The sequence below is a fragment of the Callospermophilus lateralis genome, chromosome 9, assembly GCF_048772815.1.
Source record: "Callospermophilus lateralis isolate mCalLat2 chromosome 9, mCalLat2.hap1, whole genome shotgun sequence".
Classification (NCBI taxonomy): domain Eukaryota; kingdom Metazoa; phylum Chordata; class Mammalia; order Rodentia; family Sciuridae; genus Callospermophilus; species Callospermophilus lateralis.
In genome coordinates, this window is record NC_135313.1 from 25,547,472 (window position 1) to 25,560,969 (window position 13,498).

General features: G+C 36.4%; 1 protein-coding gene across 2 annotated transcripts in view; it reads left to right on the forward strand.

The window, feature by feature from the left end:
- Positions 1 to 404: 404 nt before the first annotated feature.
- Positions 405 to 13,498, forward strand: part of Lancl1 (LanC like glutathione S-transferase 1) — a 34,680-nt gene continuing 21,586 nt past the window's right edge. Inside the window, exons 1-3 of one of the 2 annotated variants that reach the window (XM_076866103.2) lie at positions 405 to 523; positions 741 to 837; positions 4,402 to 4,519. In XM_076866103.2, the coding sequence (XP_076722218.1) occupies positions 757 to 837; positions 4,402 to 4,519 (199 nt within the window). In that variant the 5' untranslated portion in view covers positions 405 to 523; positions 741 to 756. The remainder of the gene's footprint in view (positions 524 to 740; positions 838 to 4,401; positions 4,520 to 13,498) is intronic. The other variant, XM_076866102.2, reaches the window with a different exon arrangement.

Below are 13,498 nucleotides of genomic sequence, written 5' to 3' on the forward strand. Positions count from 1 at the left end.
TCTTCTTTTTCTTTTTCTTAAACAAACATAAAGGTTTAAAGGTCTGTAGAAAGTCATCATAATGCCAATTTTATTTACTCAGAGCAGTAGTAACACTGATATATTCAGATCTCAAAACAGTCTGTTTTTCCTTCTCCAGATTTTTTAAACCAATTATTATAAATATGGATTTGAATTCGCATTAAAAGAAGAGTAGAAACTATTGGGCACATGTGTATTTATTTTTTTTTTAAGATGTCCTCACTGCTGCTATCCAGAAATTAAATTACCTTGCATTATCCTTTAGAAATCACATTCTTGCCCCTTTAATAAACTGAAAGCAAGGGGGCGGGCCTTGGCCGCGGCGAAGACTCTGATTGGTCCTGCTGGCAGGAAGTGGGCGGTGATCGCGCCGCTTCTGTTGTTGTCAGCGGCTGCGTGGTGTGAGGCCCAGGCGGAGGGACGCTGCAGGCCTCAGGATTCCCCGCTTGCTTTTAATCACAGGCTGGGGACGTGGGGTGCGAAACGGGTCCTCTTCATTTTGGTGGGTTTCGGGCCCTGGCAGCCTTTTCGCGAAGGTGCCGTGCCCTGGCGACTCGACCGGGGCCCCTGTGTCCACTGGGACCGCTGATACCGCCCGGTTGCCCCAGAGCTGCCGGGAAGAAGCTGCCAGGAAGGGGTTTCACGAGCGCCGGCTGCCGCCCTCGCATCTCGCGAGGCCCCTTACTCAACCTAGGATCTTTTTTTCCCCTGTTCTGCAGGCTCGCTTCCGGCAGCATGGCTCAAAGGGCCTTCCCGAATCCTTATGCCGATTATAACAAATCTCTGGCCGAATGCTACTTTGATTCTGCTGGGAGGGTGAGTTTGGGGTGTATCTGCCTGCATCCCTGCCTGCCCGTTACACCACCCTCCAAGCGTTCGGAAAGGAGCTCAGTTTTGCTTGAGGCGGATCCCATTCCCATTTTTAAAAATGTGATTTGAGGACAAATACAAAAGATAACTTCAGCATATATAAAATATTTGTTTAAGTGCAGTCTTTGAACATGTTGGCTATAAGATAAAGTTATTAATGCTATTAATAAAGAAATAACCTCAGTCTCTGGGAATATAAATTATTAAAATTGGCGGTTGCACAGTTTGCCCTGTGTTTGGCACTTCTGATACATTTTGGTTTGCTTCTTAAAGAGAGGTGAGGAATCCTAATGGTATTCATTGGTGCCATGATGTTATTCCTTTATGACTGTACACAAGTGTGGATGAGGTAATAATGAGAGCAAACTGATTGTGTGGTAAGGACGCTTTTAAACTAATAATGCAAAGAGAAAGGTGGAAAATACGCCTGAAATTATTTGACACCCTTTGCAGGACATCTCCATGACTAGGGGGGAGAAAACAGAAGGTTGAAAGCACTTACAGGAGCCTCTTTTTTCTTAGGCCTCTGCTTAATAATACTTAGTTTGGGAAATCCTGAGTTAGATTAGACACATCTTTTTTTTTTTTTTTTTCATATCGCTGTATTTCTTCAAAAGTTGTCAGTCACACACACAGTTTTATATAATGACCTTACAGATTTCATATCTGTCAAGTTAACTTTATGCGTCTCTTTTGGTTCCTCCCTTAAAACACTGGTTATTATAGATTAATTTGGGTCAGTAATGCAGGTAGGAGGGATAGAAGGTGTATTATAGAAGGCTACCCATATGTGTATGGAGTTAGGGTCAATCTGATTATTTAAAAGCCATTATTGAGCTGCCAACAAGGCTTTTTTTCATCATTATCTTGAAGTTAGATGGATTCCCGTTGGCCAGATGGGCCTGCATTCTGCCTAGCCTTGCAGATCTGGAAGCTGAAGTATATGCCTTGTCTTGTTAGAGGAGAATGTGTTGCTTCATGCTAGCTTGGCAGAGAAAACACTAGAAGATGTGTCCCAGTGATAGAAGCCTTTAATAAAAATGTAACTTGCTATATAGGCTACTTATCAATTACATACTTCTTATAAACTAATTCACTTCTGAGGGGAAAAACCCCACAAATCTAAACCCTGGCCCCAAATCATAATGTAATTTATTGTCTTTCAGTTTTTGGACAGATCCTACAAAGAAACTAGCATACCAGTTCTAAAATTGTTTAGTGTTGAACACAAAAGATCAGACAGACCCTGAAGATCTGTCCTCCTTCGTTTGTTAACATAAAGATTTCATTCAATAAGAAACTCTTTTGTTTTCTGGCATCTGTCAGGAATAAAGGACTTTTAGAGACTTTTCATGTAATTGCTAGAGTTTGAATAATTTGGTGGTCTGCCACATGTAATGGATACTCTCAGGCAAGTCACCTTTATTAAATGCAGCATGTGCCAAGTAGAAAGTAACTTCCCTTTCTCAGGCTGAGGCAGTCTCATTATTCTTGGCCCCTCAATGTAAGGCCAGACAAGATGATAAATTATACATGATCTATGTACAGAAGGTGGTGTATTCTCACACTCTTCTATCTACTTGAGATTTATAGACCTTTTATAATAATATTGAAGTATATTTTATCATAATAAACTTAATTCTCAAGGCTTGTGGAAATCTTAACCTTTTGACAGAAATTATTAAATAATGGGAATATGTCTGTCAAACAATGCGGTTTCATCTTCAGATCCTAAAGTTAGGAATCATAGTGGTGCTTCAGAGTAAAGCCAGATGTGGTTGAAAATCTGATCAGCCTTATCAATAGCGCTCCTAAGAAGTGAATCTTAATGTCTTAAGTTATTATTATTAACTTTATACTTCCTTTTTTCCTTTTATGCTTTTAAGATACTCATTTTTAAAAAATGGGATTCTGATGACTATAGGCAGTGGTTAGATTTTTTTGTACCATACTCACAAGGTAATATAAAATATTTGGATCTTTGTGATGTTCCTTTATACTGTTTTGAAATTATATTGGTTTGTGAAATCCAAGTCTGAGAATCACAGGAAGTTCCTAAAATGTTTGATAATTTAAAGTGACTTTTTAAGACACTTAAAGATTCTATATATAGAACTTTAAAAAGTATTTTTCATATGCCTGTAGGAACATAGTTGCCCAACATCTGTAGGCCTTCATATGGATGTTACGTTTAACCCCAGACCTCCACCTTTAGTGTACTTTCAATCCATATCAAAGTTATTACTTGTCATATACCCTTGGCCTACTAAAAAAAATTGTAAAAATGTCAACATTTATGTCTGAGAAAAAATGTAACACACAATCTCATTTAATCCTCAGAATACCTTTTGAAATTGGTAGGGCAGGTGTTATTGTCCTGACTTTATGAAGGTTATTGAAACAGAAAAATTATGAGGCGGACAAGATCATTCAACTAATAACAGGGGAGGATATAGCCAGGTTCATTGATTCAGCAGTATTTATGAAGCTCTTTCTTTTTGCCAGGCACTTTCCTGGGTATGGGTTTTGATGGTAGGTTTGACAAGTTCTTTCTACTCAGCTTGAGGTTCCTGATGTGCATGAATTTGTTTTGCTTTCTTTATACTTTTTGCCAAAAAAAATTTTTTTAGATTTTCCATTATTTAAAACAACAAAGAAACAAGTTTCTTTTGAGGATTTATGTTATTATAACTGCTTGAGTCCAGTGTTGCTGTTAAAAACAACACCTTTAATTTATACTTAATTTAATAATGACTTTACATTATAATAAAAATATTGTTTCAAATAATAGATGATCCCTATTAGGTGGAAAAATCTTTGAAAACATTTAACTTAAAACAATATTTCTTGTCTTGAGTAGAAAAATGTAGTAGTACTTTTAAGTTGTGTTAACATGCTGTTGTTAATTGTAAAGTTCTCCTGGTAGAAAAATGTGGTCTAGGTGGAAATGAAGTGCCCTCCAGGAGGTTGGGTGGCCCATGTTTTAAAAATTTTTTAAATTTCTCTCCCCATCTTATACTAGAGATTGAACCCATGGGTGCTCTACCACTTGTCTAGTTCCTCAGTCCTTTTTCTTTTCTATTTTGAGACAGGGTCTTGCTGATTAGGCCAAAATATCCTCCTGTTTCAACCTACCAAGTCACTGGGATTACAGGTGTGAGCCACCACATCCAGCAAACCACGTTTTTTTCTTTTCCTTTTTCTTTCTTTTTTGTTTGTTTGTTTGGGGTGGGTTTTTTTGTTTGTTTTGTTTGGGGGATTTTTTTAGGGGTGGGTGTTACTAGAGATTTAACCCAAAGCCACATTACCACTGAGCCACATCCCCAGCCCTTTTTGTGTTTTCTTTTGAGACAAGGTCTTGCTAAGTTGTATAGGGCCTCACTAAATTGCTGAGTCTGGCTTTGAACTCATAGTCCTCCTGCCTCAGCCTTCCAAGTTGCTGGGATTACAGGCATGGGCATCCAGCTCAGACCGTGTTTTTTAATATTTGTTTTCCCTTAATACCTACAGTTGACTCCTGAGTTCTCACAGCGCTTGACCAATAAGATTCGAGAGCTCCTTCAGCAAATGGAAAGAGGCCTAAAGTCAGCAGACCCTCGGGATGGCACTGGTTATACTGGCTGGACAGGTACAGAGTGCTAATGAGCTGGCATAAGCATTGTATATGAGATCCACTGTGTTGCCTTTCAAGTGCTGTCTGGCTGAGTGGCACACCTTTCAGTGCTTCTTGTATTTGCCTGTGAGTCACTGCCTTTAGGAGATGCTGTGCTCTCAACTCAGGCTTCTGGGCTGTTACCAGTTCCCAGAATTTATGGCATGGTAAGCATACTGCTCATATTCATGCCTAACATTTGGATGGCTAGTAGCTTTCTGAAGTAAAACAACTGATTTTAAGCATTTGGAAGTGGAATTCAGTGGAAAGAGGTTAAGAAAAGTTTCAAAGCATAGTACCTGTAACAGATAAGAAGGATTTATCCTCAGGGAATAAAATATATCTAGAAGTATCACTTATCAAACACTGTCCTGTAACAGGGATCTCTATAGAGCACAGGGTAAAGTTTTTTGAGTTCATGTACTAATTCATATGATAATTGCTGGTTGTTTTGCATTTGCTGTGTACCTATGTCAAACACCTAAAGCTTGGGAGAAAACTGGGAACAAATAGTACATTGGTGTCAAAAAAATGAGAGAAACAAGAAGGAAAATTGAAGAACTAAAATTAGTTGACCTAATTTAGAGAGACAAAAAAAAAAAAAAGCTATGTTATAATCTTGGAGAAAGCTTAGTCTTAGAGACCTAGTGTTTCCCATTTATTTTGATGAATGGAAGAACAAGTTTGTATTCTAGAGCTTTGCATTTGAAGACACTATGCTTTTCATTTAAATGTCGGTTCCTGGGTTATATAGCAGATATTTTGATTTCCTAGGTTATGACTGGGACCCAACTTCCAATTTACAAGCATCAGTGTTCCTGTTGCAGATGGTGATATATGAAGTGCAATTTAAGGGCTTCTTTATGAAAGAAATGTACAACAGCAATTTTTTAGTAATAAGTGATTCTGTTTTTCCTTACAAGGATAGGGAAGGCAGATAGAATCAGCAAAGTTATAATTTTGGGGAGCTTTAAGATTAGTATTTTACAAAATAAAAAAGAATGGACTAGATAATGTTGAACCATTTGTCTTAAGTTTAATGATTTTGTGGATTTTAGAAGCTTAACATTGGAACTGTTAAGATGAGAATAAAATGAAAGTATTTTGCTTTAAGAAGGAAGTTACCACAATTGTCATTTGTTATCTGCTGTTTTCCATATGTGGTGTAATTAGTAGATTAATCTCATTGGTGAACATTACTGTTATTTATTTAAAATTATTAGAATTTGAATAAAATAGGGCCAATACAATGCAAGTTGTCTTTAGCTTTCCTTTTGATTACCACATGGTAATAATATGTAATGCCTAGACTTACAAATCTTTTCCTAATATATTTGGAGTTTCTGTTATTATCCCTGGCCAAAGAGAAAAGGAGAGAGAGAGGCTGAGACAGATTATTAGACTTAATTCTAGGACTGATTACAAAAGAATGACTTAACCCCTAAATCAGCCATTCAGATGAGCTTATATTGTTACTTATTACAAGATATCTTGCTTTAGGGGGAAAAGAAGTGGGGACTGATTTCAAGTACGAAATGGACAATGTTAGGAAAAGCTATTATTCAGACTCCCTAACTGCTAGAGCTAGTTGAGAAACTAATTGAAAGTTACACTTTCTAGGCTGGGGATGTGGCTTAGTGGGAGAGTATATGCATAGATTGCATGTGCAGGATCCTGGGCTCAATCCCCAGCACCACAAAAAAAAAAAAAAGTTAGGCTTTCTGTAGAAAAATAAAATAAATTTCACTCCAAAATTAAATGCAAGTTGTTTGTTTTCTTGGCTGTCTGGCATCATCTCCTTTGAATGTCAGTGTCTTTATCCTTGAGTATCTATGATACTCATTACTGGCTCCTGAAAGCAGCTTATATGGCAAGTATCTGAAGCAAATTGGCGTACTAAGCCATTTAGGGTATCTTCAGTTTCTTGTTGTTTTATGATGTAGCATAAAATCTTCTGGATAAATTTGCTAATGGCTTTCAAGGCAAGATTCCTAATGTCCCCTAATCGAACACTGTTAAAAAGCCGTTATTCCCACATAAAACAGACTGTCTCCTCTAGTGTTTTGTTAAGTTAAATGCTGCCCTGTTTCAGTGTTGAGACAGTCTGAATGACATAAAGCTCTGAGTTGCACCAGAAATTAAAGTTGATTTGACCACAGAAGATCATAATATTAATGCCTTTTCCCATTATTTTATAATTTACCAACTACTGTCTATTTGTAACTTCAATTTTATTACCAGAAAAATGCATCCACAAACAACACGATCAAAATACTTGATGTTGGGTGTCAAAGCAATGTTTATATGATGATGTATTTGTATGTTGCTTTCTACATGCCCATGTTCTTTCTAAAAATGATACTTTTTAGAAATCAAGAATTATAGCTTTTTAACTTTGTGCAGCAACAACTTTTGTACTATATTTTTATAAACATTACCTTATTGTTTGCACTTATTTTTTACTTGTCAAAAATTCCATTATTTGGGCTAGGGTTGTAGCTCAGTGATAGAATGCTTGCCTTGCATGCATGAGGACCTGAGTTCGATCCTCAGCACCACATAAAAATAAATAAGAGAAAAGATATTGTGTCCATCTACAACTAAAAACTATTTTTTAAATTTCATTATTTGGAGAAATTTTAGCTTATTATAGAAAACCTTTACAACTTCCTTTCTTCAACATTGATATTTATTGAGCATTTGTTGTCAGTGTGCAATGAAAGCTTTTGCAAGTTATCATTAAATATAGTTTGTGTGAGAAAACTACATGATTATAATTAGGATTTTAAATTATTGTGTTAAATTTTCTTCTCCAAAAGAAATACTGTTTGATACCTATTGCTGGTTCAGGTGGAATTCGAACTGGGGATACATTTGGTTCAACTGCTTATACTCAAAAAAATTATGGTGGTTTAGATAAGGGTTTTTTTTTTTTTTTCTTTCATGTAAAAGGAGGCTGAGAGAGGGCTAATATGATAGATAGCCTTAGGATGTTAATGGGAATGCAGGCTTCTTTCTGCTTCATCATCCCTCAGCCACTAGGTCTGCCTTTTGATTAAGATGACCACTAAGCCAGATGTGGTGGTGCATGCTTGTAATCCCAGTGGCTCAGGACGCTGAGTCAGGAGGATTGTGAGTTCAAAGCCAACTTCAGCAACTTAGCAAGACCTAAGTAACTCAGTGAGACCCTGTCTCTAAGTAAAATACAAAAAAGACCTGGGGATGTAGCTCAGTGGTTTAGCGCCCCAGGATTCACTCTCCAATACCAAAAAGCAAAACAAACAAACAAAAAAGGTGACTACTAAAAATCCAGCCATTATATCAGCTTTTCAGACTCTTGGAAGGAAGAGAAGTTAAAGAAGATTGCATTCCCTGTCCTTAAAAAGACTTTGTGGAAATTCCACTCATTATTTCAATTCTGCTTAGCTTGCCTTGGCTGGAATACAGTAACACAGTCACTTTTGTTAATAAGGAAAGACGGTAAATGTAGTCTGTTAACCAAGGTTTTGTTACATAAAGAAGAGTGAATTTTGAAATAAAATGCAGTCATCTCTGCCGTAACTCCTCTACATAGCAAGAAAAGTGATCCTCTCTTTTATTCCATTGTTTTGCACAAACTATTTAAATAACAAATCTCAATTTTTCCATCTGCAAAAGGATCTCTAACTTCTGTCTACTTTGTTGGGAGGGGAATTTTTGTAATAAATTTATCAATATCATGAAATAGTTTGAAATGTGCTAATTAATATTTTGCCAGCTGTTTGTTTCCTGGCAGATTCATTTTGTTTCAGAACACCTTTATTCTTTTTTAAGTCCTTTTCTTCATTTCAATTATAATCTTTTTTGTAAAGCCTAGAACCAAAACACCAAGTCATGAATGATTTTTCTAAAGGTAGGTATAACTTAAGTCTAGAAGGAATTGCAACTGGTTCCAGACTTAATACTGCAAAACATTGCTCTTTTTTTCAGCTTGATTAAACAGTTGTCCATTGTGCTTCCTCTCAAACTCTTTGCTGTTGTGGGATTCTAAAGTACTTAATTTTAATTCTACAGTCCTTGTTTGTACCATTGCATCAGTCCATATTAAATCCAATGGTTACACACCTGTATTTCTACTTCATAACTCTAAAGAAAGCTACGAACTAGGCTGCCCATCTTCACAGTGCTTTGTTCACGCCGTGTCTAGATTTATTTTCACTGTTCAGTTGATCTTGAAGAGTTCTACTGAAGAGATGAAGCAACATTTGGGCTTAATATTACACACATACTTAAAACCAAAAGCCTTTACTCTTTTAGTTTTTCCCGTTGTCTGTCTTTTGAGCAAGAAATGAGGCCAACAATGATGGGGGTACTTATTAAAATTTCTTCTATAACATCTCTTTATGCTATATGTGCTTTGGAAAATAACCATTATGATTAGAACTTTACCATCTTGTTTGTTATGATTTACTTCCCAGTAATACTGTAGTTCCATAGCTAATGCTGGTTTAGTTCAAGAAGAGTAAGATTTGAAATAGAAATATTCTAAATAATTCACATATACAAAATATTTGCTTGGTAAGGGTGATATGTACAGGTTTAAACCGAAATTTAAAAGAAACAAATGATCACTTTAGAAAGTACTGTACATTCACTTTGCAAACTATTTGACAAGTGAAATTAACTTGGCTTTTATTCTTAAATGGAACCAGAGAATGAGATATAGTGATAAAAGTAACTAACAAAATAAGTTATTAGAATTCAAACATTTGCCACTGAAGCTTACATATTTATATCTATAGGTTATCCTTGTGCAGTATCACAGCTGAGTCAAGTTGACTTGCAGATAACCTCTTACCTTTTTATCTTTACAACAGAGAAGTAAAAATGCCTTGAACCTAGGAAAGAGAAAAGGTAAAATGTTTTAAAACCCCAAAGCTGTCTCATATTTTCAAGTGAGGCAATTTTTGCCACAAATCCCCCTGATCTCTCTCATTCTCATCCAGGAATAAGGCATTGTGATTAATCAAATTTTCAGACAGTGTTGAGAGGTAACAGATTATTACTATACATTAATGTTCAGAAAAAGGGTTCAGTAATTTAATAATGAACTATTTGAATGAATTTTTGTTTTCCAAGGGAACGAGTGTCATTGGTATGCAGTTTCATATATCATTTGATTATTGAAGCACAGGAGTAAAGATCAAAACACAATTCATCTTAAAAGTTACTAAGATATTTGAATGACAGGAGCAAAAATGTGTGTGAATGTACACCAATAACTAATGTTATATATTAGGTACAATCCTAATTATTTGCGTTAATTCATTATTCTAATTCTTAGAACACCTCCATGGCATGGGTCCATCTCACAAACAAGAAAAATGAAGAAAAGCAAGGTCAAGTACCTCTCAAGGTTACATAGCTAGTAGGTTACAAAGTTAGAGTTCAGCCCAACAAACTTGGCTCTTGAGTCCTATTATTTAGCCTTTGAATGAGTGTATGTTTGCATGTATTTTCAGCTTTTGCATTTTATTCTGTACATTTCATAAGCAAAGATTATTTACTTAAGCTATGAAATGGAATAATCCGAGCAATGATGACCCGATACTCATGTTTTACAAATATTTTAGAAGTGGCTAATGACAAGTCAGATTTAAGTGTTTTATCTAAAAATAAAAATAAGAATAATTCCTGGTGAAGCAAAAAAGGAATTTGGAAGAAAGAGGAAAAGAAGCGTTATTGAACAGCAAGAGGAATTACAGTTAAGTCTATAAGAAAAAGGTTATTTAGTAGTTATTTACATGAAGTAAATTCTGGAAAAACATATGGGCAGTTTGCAGCTAGAAAAATGAAATCTCCAGCATTCTTATATAGGTGTTTTTCCCCCTCCTCTGAATATAAAATTAATTGGTCAAGACTTTCCTCATAATTGCTTGTATTTGAAAAGACTTGTTTGAGGATCTTCTCAAATGCATTATCATCCATAACCTGAAATCAATCAGTAGTTTTTACAGCTCTTAATAATTGATATTATAAAGAAACAACCTCAGTTCTTTTCACCAGCATCCTCTCTTATAAAATTTAGTACCCTGAAGTATAATCTATCATTATATTGGTATATGACACATGCCAGCAGTAAGCATGAGTTGTTCATTTTTACCCTAATTCTCCTCCCAGTAGATTTACAGGAGTTCTTTACAGTATGTTCTTTCAGCTAGAGCAGCAGGGGAAGCATTTTGGTTATTTAGGTACTCAGTTAAGAACTTCTGTATGTGACTACATATAACAGCACACAGTGCAGAAAAATAACAGGTGTGGAGGCCCTGTAAAATCAAATCCCATCAGCTACTTAGTGGTCCTTGTCCAGAGATCCATAACATCTGTGGCACAGAGACCAGAACACTAACTTGTCATTGGACTGGGTTTTGTTCCAGATTGTGGGTTCTGGGGAGTAGCGAGGAGAATTTTTAAAATGCTTTATATGATGGAAGGCACAAAACACTAGTAAGGAATTATTATAAAGGATTAAATGAGCAGATGAAGTGTTCTTGAGTTAGAAATAAGCATTTACTAGGAAAGATTGCTCCCGCTGCAGATAACTTAGTAGAAAAGTAAGTAAACCCAGGGGATGTCTTATCTCACTAGGGTCTTTAAGGAAAAATGAGGGAAAGTTCTAGCTTACATTTAACTTCATTTTTCCCATAGTCTTAACTATGATGATTCCAAAGGGACATGGTAATCAGCTCTCACTTCAAAAAAAAAAAAAAATATCCAGGACTTCAGGGGTTTTATTTTTAAAAGGCATGACCCATGTTTCTGTAACCAACTCACAAAATTAATGAGGCTAAGATTGGCATATATTTCCTCTTTTCAAGTATTAGATAACATTTTAAATAAGAGGCTGTGCAGCACAATCCCTAGAGTAATATTAACTTGCAAGTCATTATAGTGTTTCAAGAAGCTGTTCCTCTGATCTGTCAAATGTATAGCCTTTGAGCTATGGCTTTAGCATGTGGCTCTTAGTTACTGCTGACACCATATTTTTTTGAAAGGAATCATTCTGGCCAGGTGTCTTCTATTTGTAATTTGATCTTATAAGTAGCTCTGCATCAGAACCAGCATTTCAGTGTCTAATCTGAGCTCTGAGCAAATGTCCTTCACCTTCATAAGAGGCAACTATCCCTCCCAACCAGAGCTGGTAAGGCACATGGAGGGAATCAAGGGTATGAATCCACACCAGATTTATTAAAGCCCTTCACAGCAGCCGCTAGATAGATGACTAGGCCAAGAGCATTGCCTGCTGTCTTTCTAGCTGTGCTGTGTATAATGTTCATGTCATTGTTCTATAGGTTACCTTAAATTACTAAGACAGAGGCTTGAAATAAGTGTAGGGTTTAAATCTCACCAGTGAAGTACAAAATGCAGGATGAAAGTATAGAGAGATCAAAAGAAGTGGTGGGAGGGAAGGAAGACATATCTAAGCAATTTGACTTTTACAGACAACCCAAAGAAAGCTACAGCTATGTCTATGTTTTTCATCCCAATAACTTCAGCACTAAGTGCCTTGCCATGTCCATAGTCAGTGTTTAATAAATATTTGTTGGATGGATGATGGATGAATGAATGGATGGAAGGAAGGTAGGAAGGAAAGTGCCCTGGGATTGCTACTCCCGCTACTACCTGTGCAGACTAAAAAGAGTGAAGATGTGCATGACAATGTGGGGAACAAAAAAGAAGAAAGTGAGAGCCTAAAGAAAGCACAGACTTTTCAGAAAACTAATGAGAGAGGCCAGGTAACATGTGTAGGGAACACTATTCTATGGATAAGAGAATCTGGGAGGGAGGAGAGATGCAGGAACATGGGAAAAGAGAGAGTATATTTCCTCCACACTGTCCCTTTAAATCAGGGATCGGAAAGAGGACAATGTGACTTAACATCTAATGGGGTTGGGCATTTATTGTTATTATATGCCAGGGATTATTCTGAGTGATTAGCAAGATTCACAGTCATTCTGTAGAATAATTACTATTATTTATGTTTTACAGATAAAAATGCTTGTATATAACAAGTTTTTGTAGTGGGTTGAAAGTGGCAGAAGGCAGGCTTCAACACCAGCGTGGAGAATCCATGCTCTTAACAGCTGTTAGGAGGAGGGATTTATCACCTATTATGGCAGAATAAAAGACCTAGTGCTTCCAAATTTGACATGTATAAAGCAGTGGACTTCAGTCACCAAAGGAAGGAAGAGGAAAAAGTTTAGTGTTTTCTTTCTTAAATATTTTCTCCTGCTGCACAATTAGCTCTGAAAATAAATGACACCTCTTCTTTGTCCTCATTTGCTTTTCCACTCCTTTGTTTTGCATAATATTAAAATAAAGACGCAGAGTCATGACTAGTTTTTTCCCAGCTTACCTGTACTTAAGTACTGGAGTATTTGGAAAGCCAGCAGCTCATATTGCTCAGCTTTAATCCAGCAGCTGAGCAAATGTCCTGATCAGTGTATAGTGTTCACACCCAGGCTTGGTAGCAAGTACAGTGCCCAGTATCAACAGTGACAGGGAATGGAAAGCTGCCCTAATGACAGCTGTAATTTTTTTGACGAACAGAAGTGAACATATCCATGCATTCACACACAAAATTGGAAAATAGTTCTAAGATTAGAAAGTACTAACCTGATGTGGAAAAACAGGTGATCCTACTTCATACTTCTTATATGCCCCCCCCCAATGCAAAAAGAAGAACACATAATAATTAATTAGCTTTTAAAGTTTCAACAAAGGAGCAATACATTTGAACTTCAATTATAACCTCCCTCTCTTAGGAAGTATCTTTCTTTCAAAACTATTGGGTATTAGTTGACCACCACCAGTGGCTCCCACAGAGATTAAATCTAACCTCATTTTTCCTATCAGAGTACATGAGGGGAATTTTTAAAAACCTCTTTCTTGTAAGGAATTACCTTGTAGAGCTGA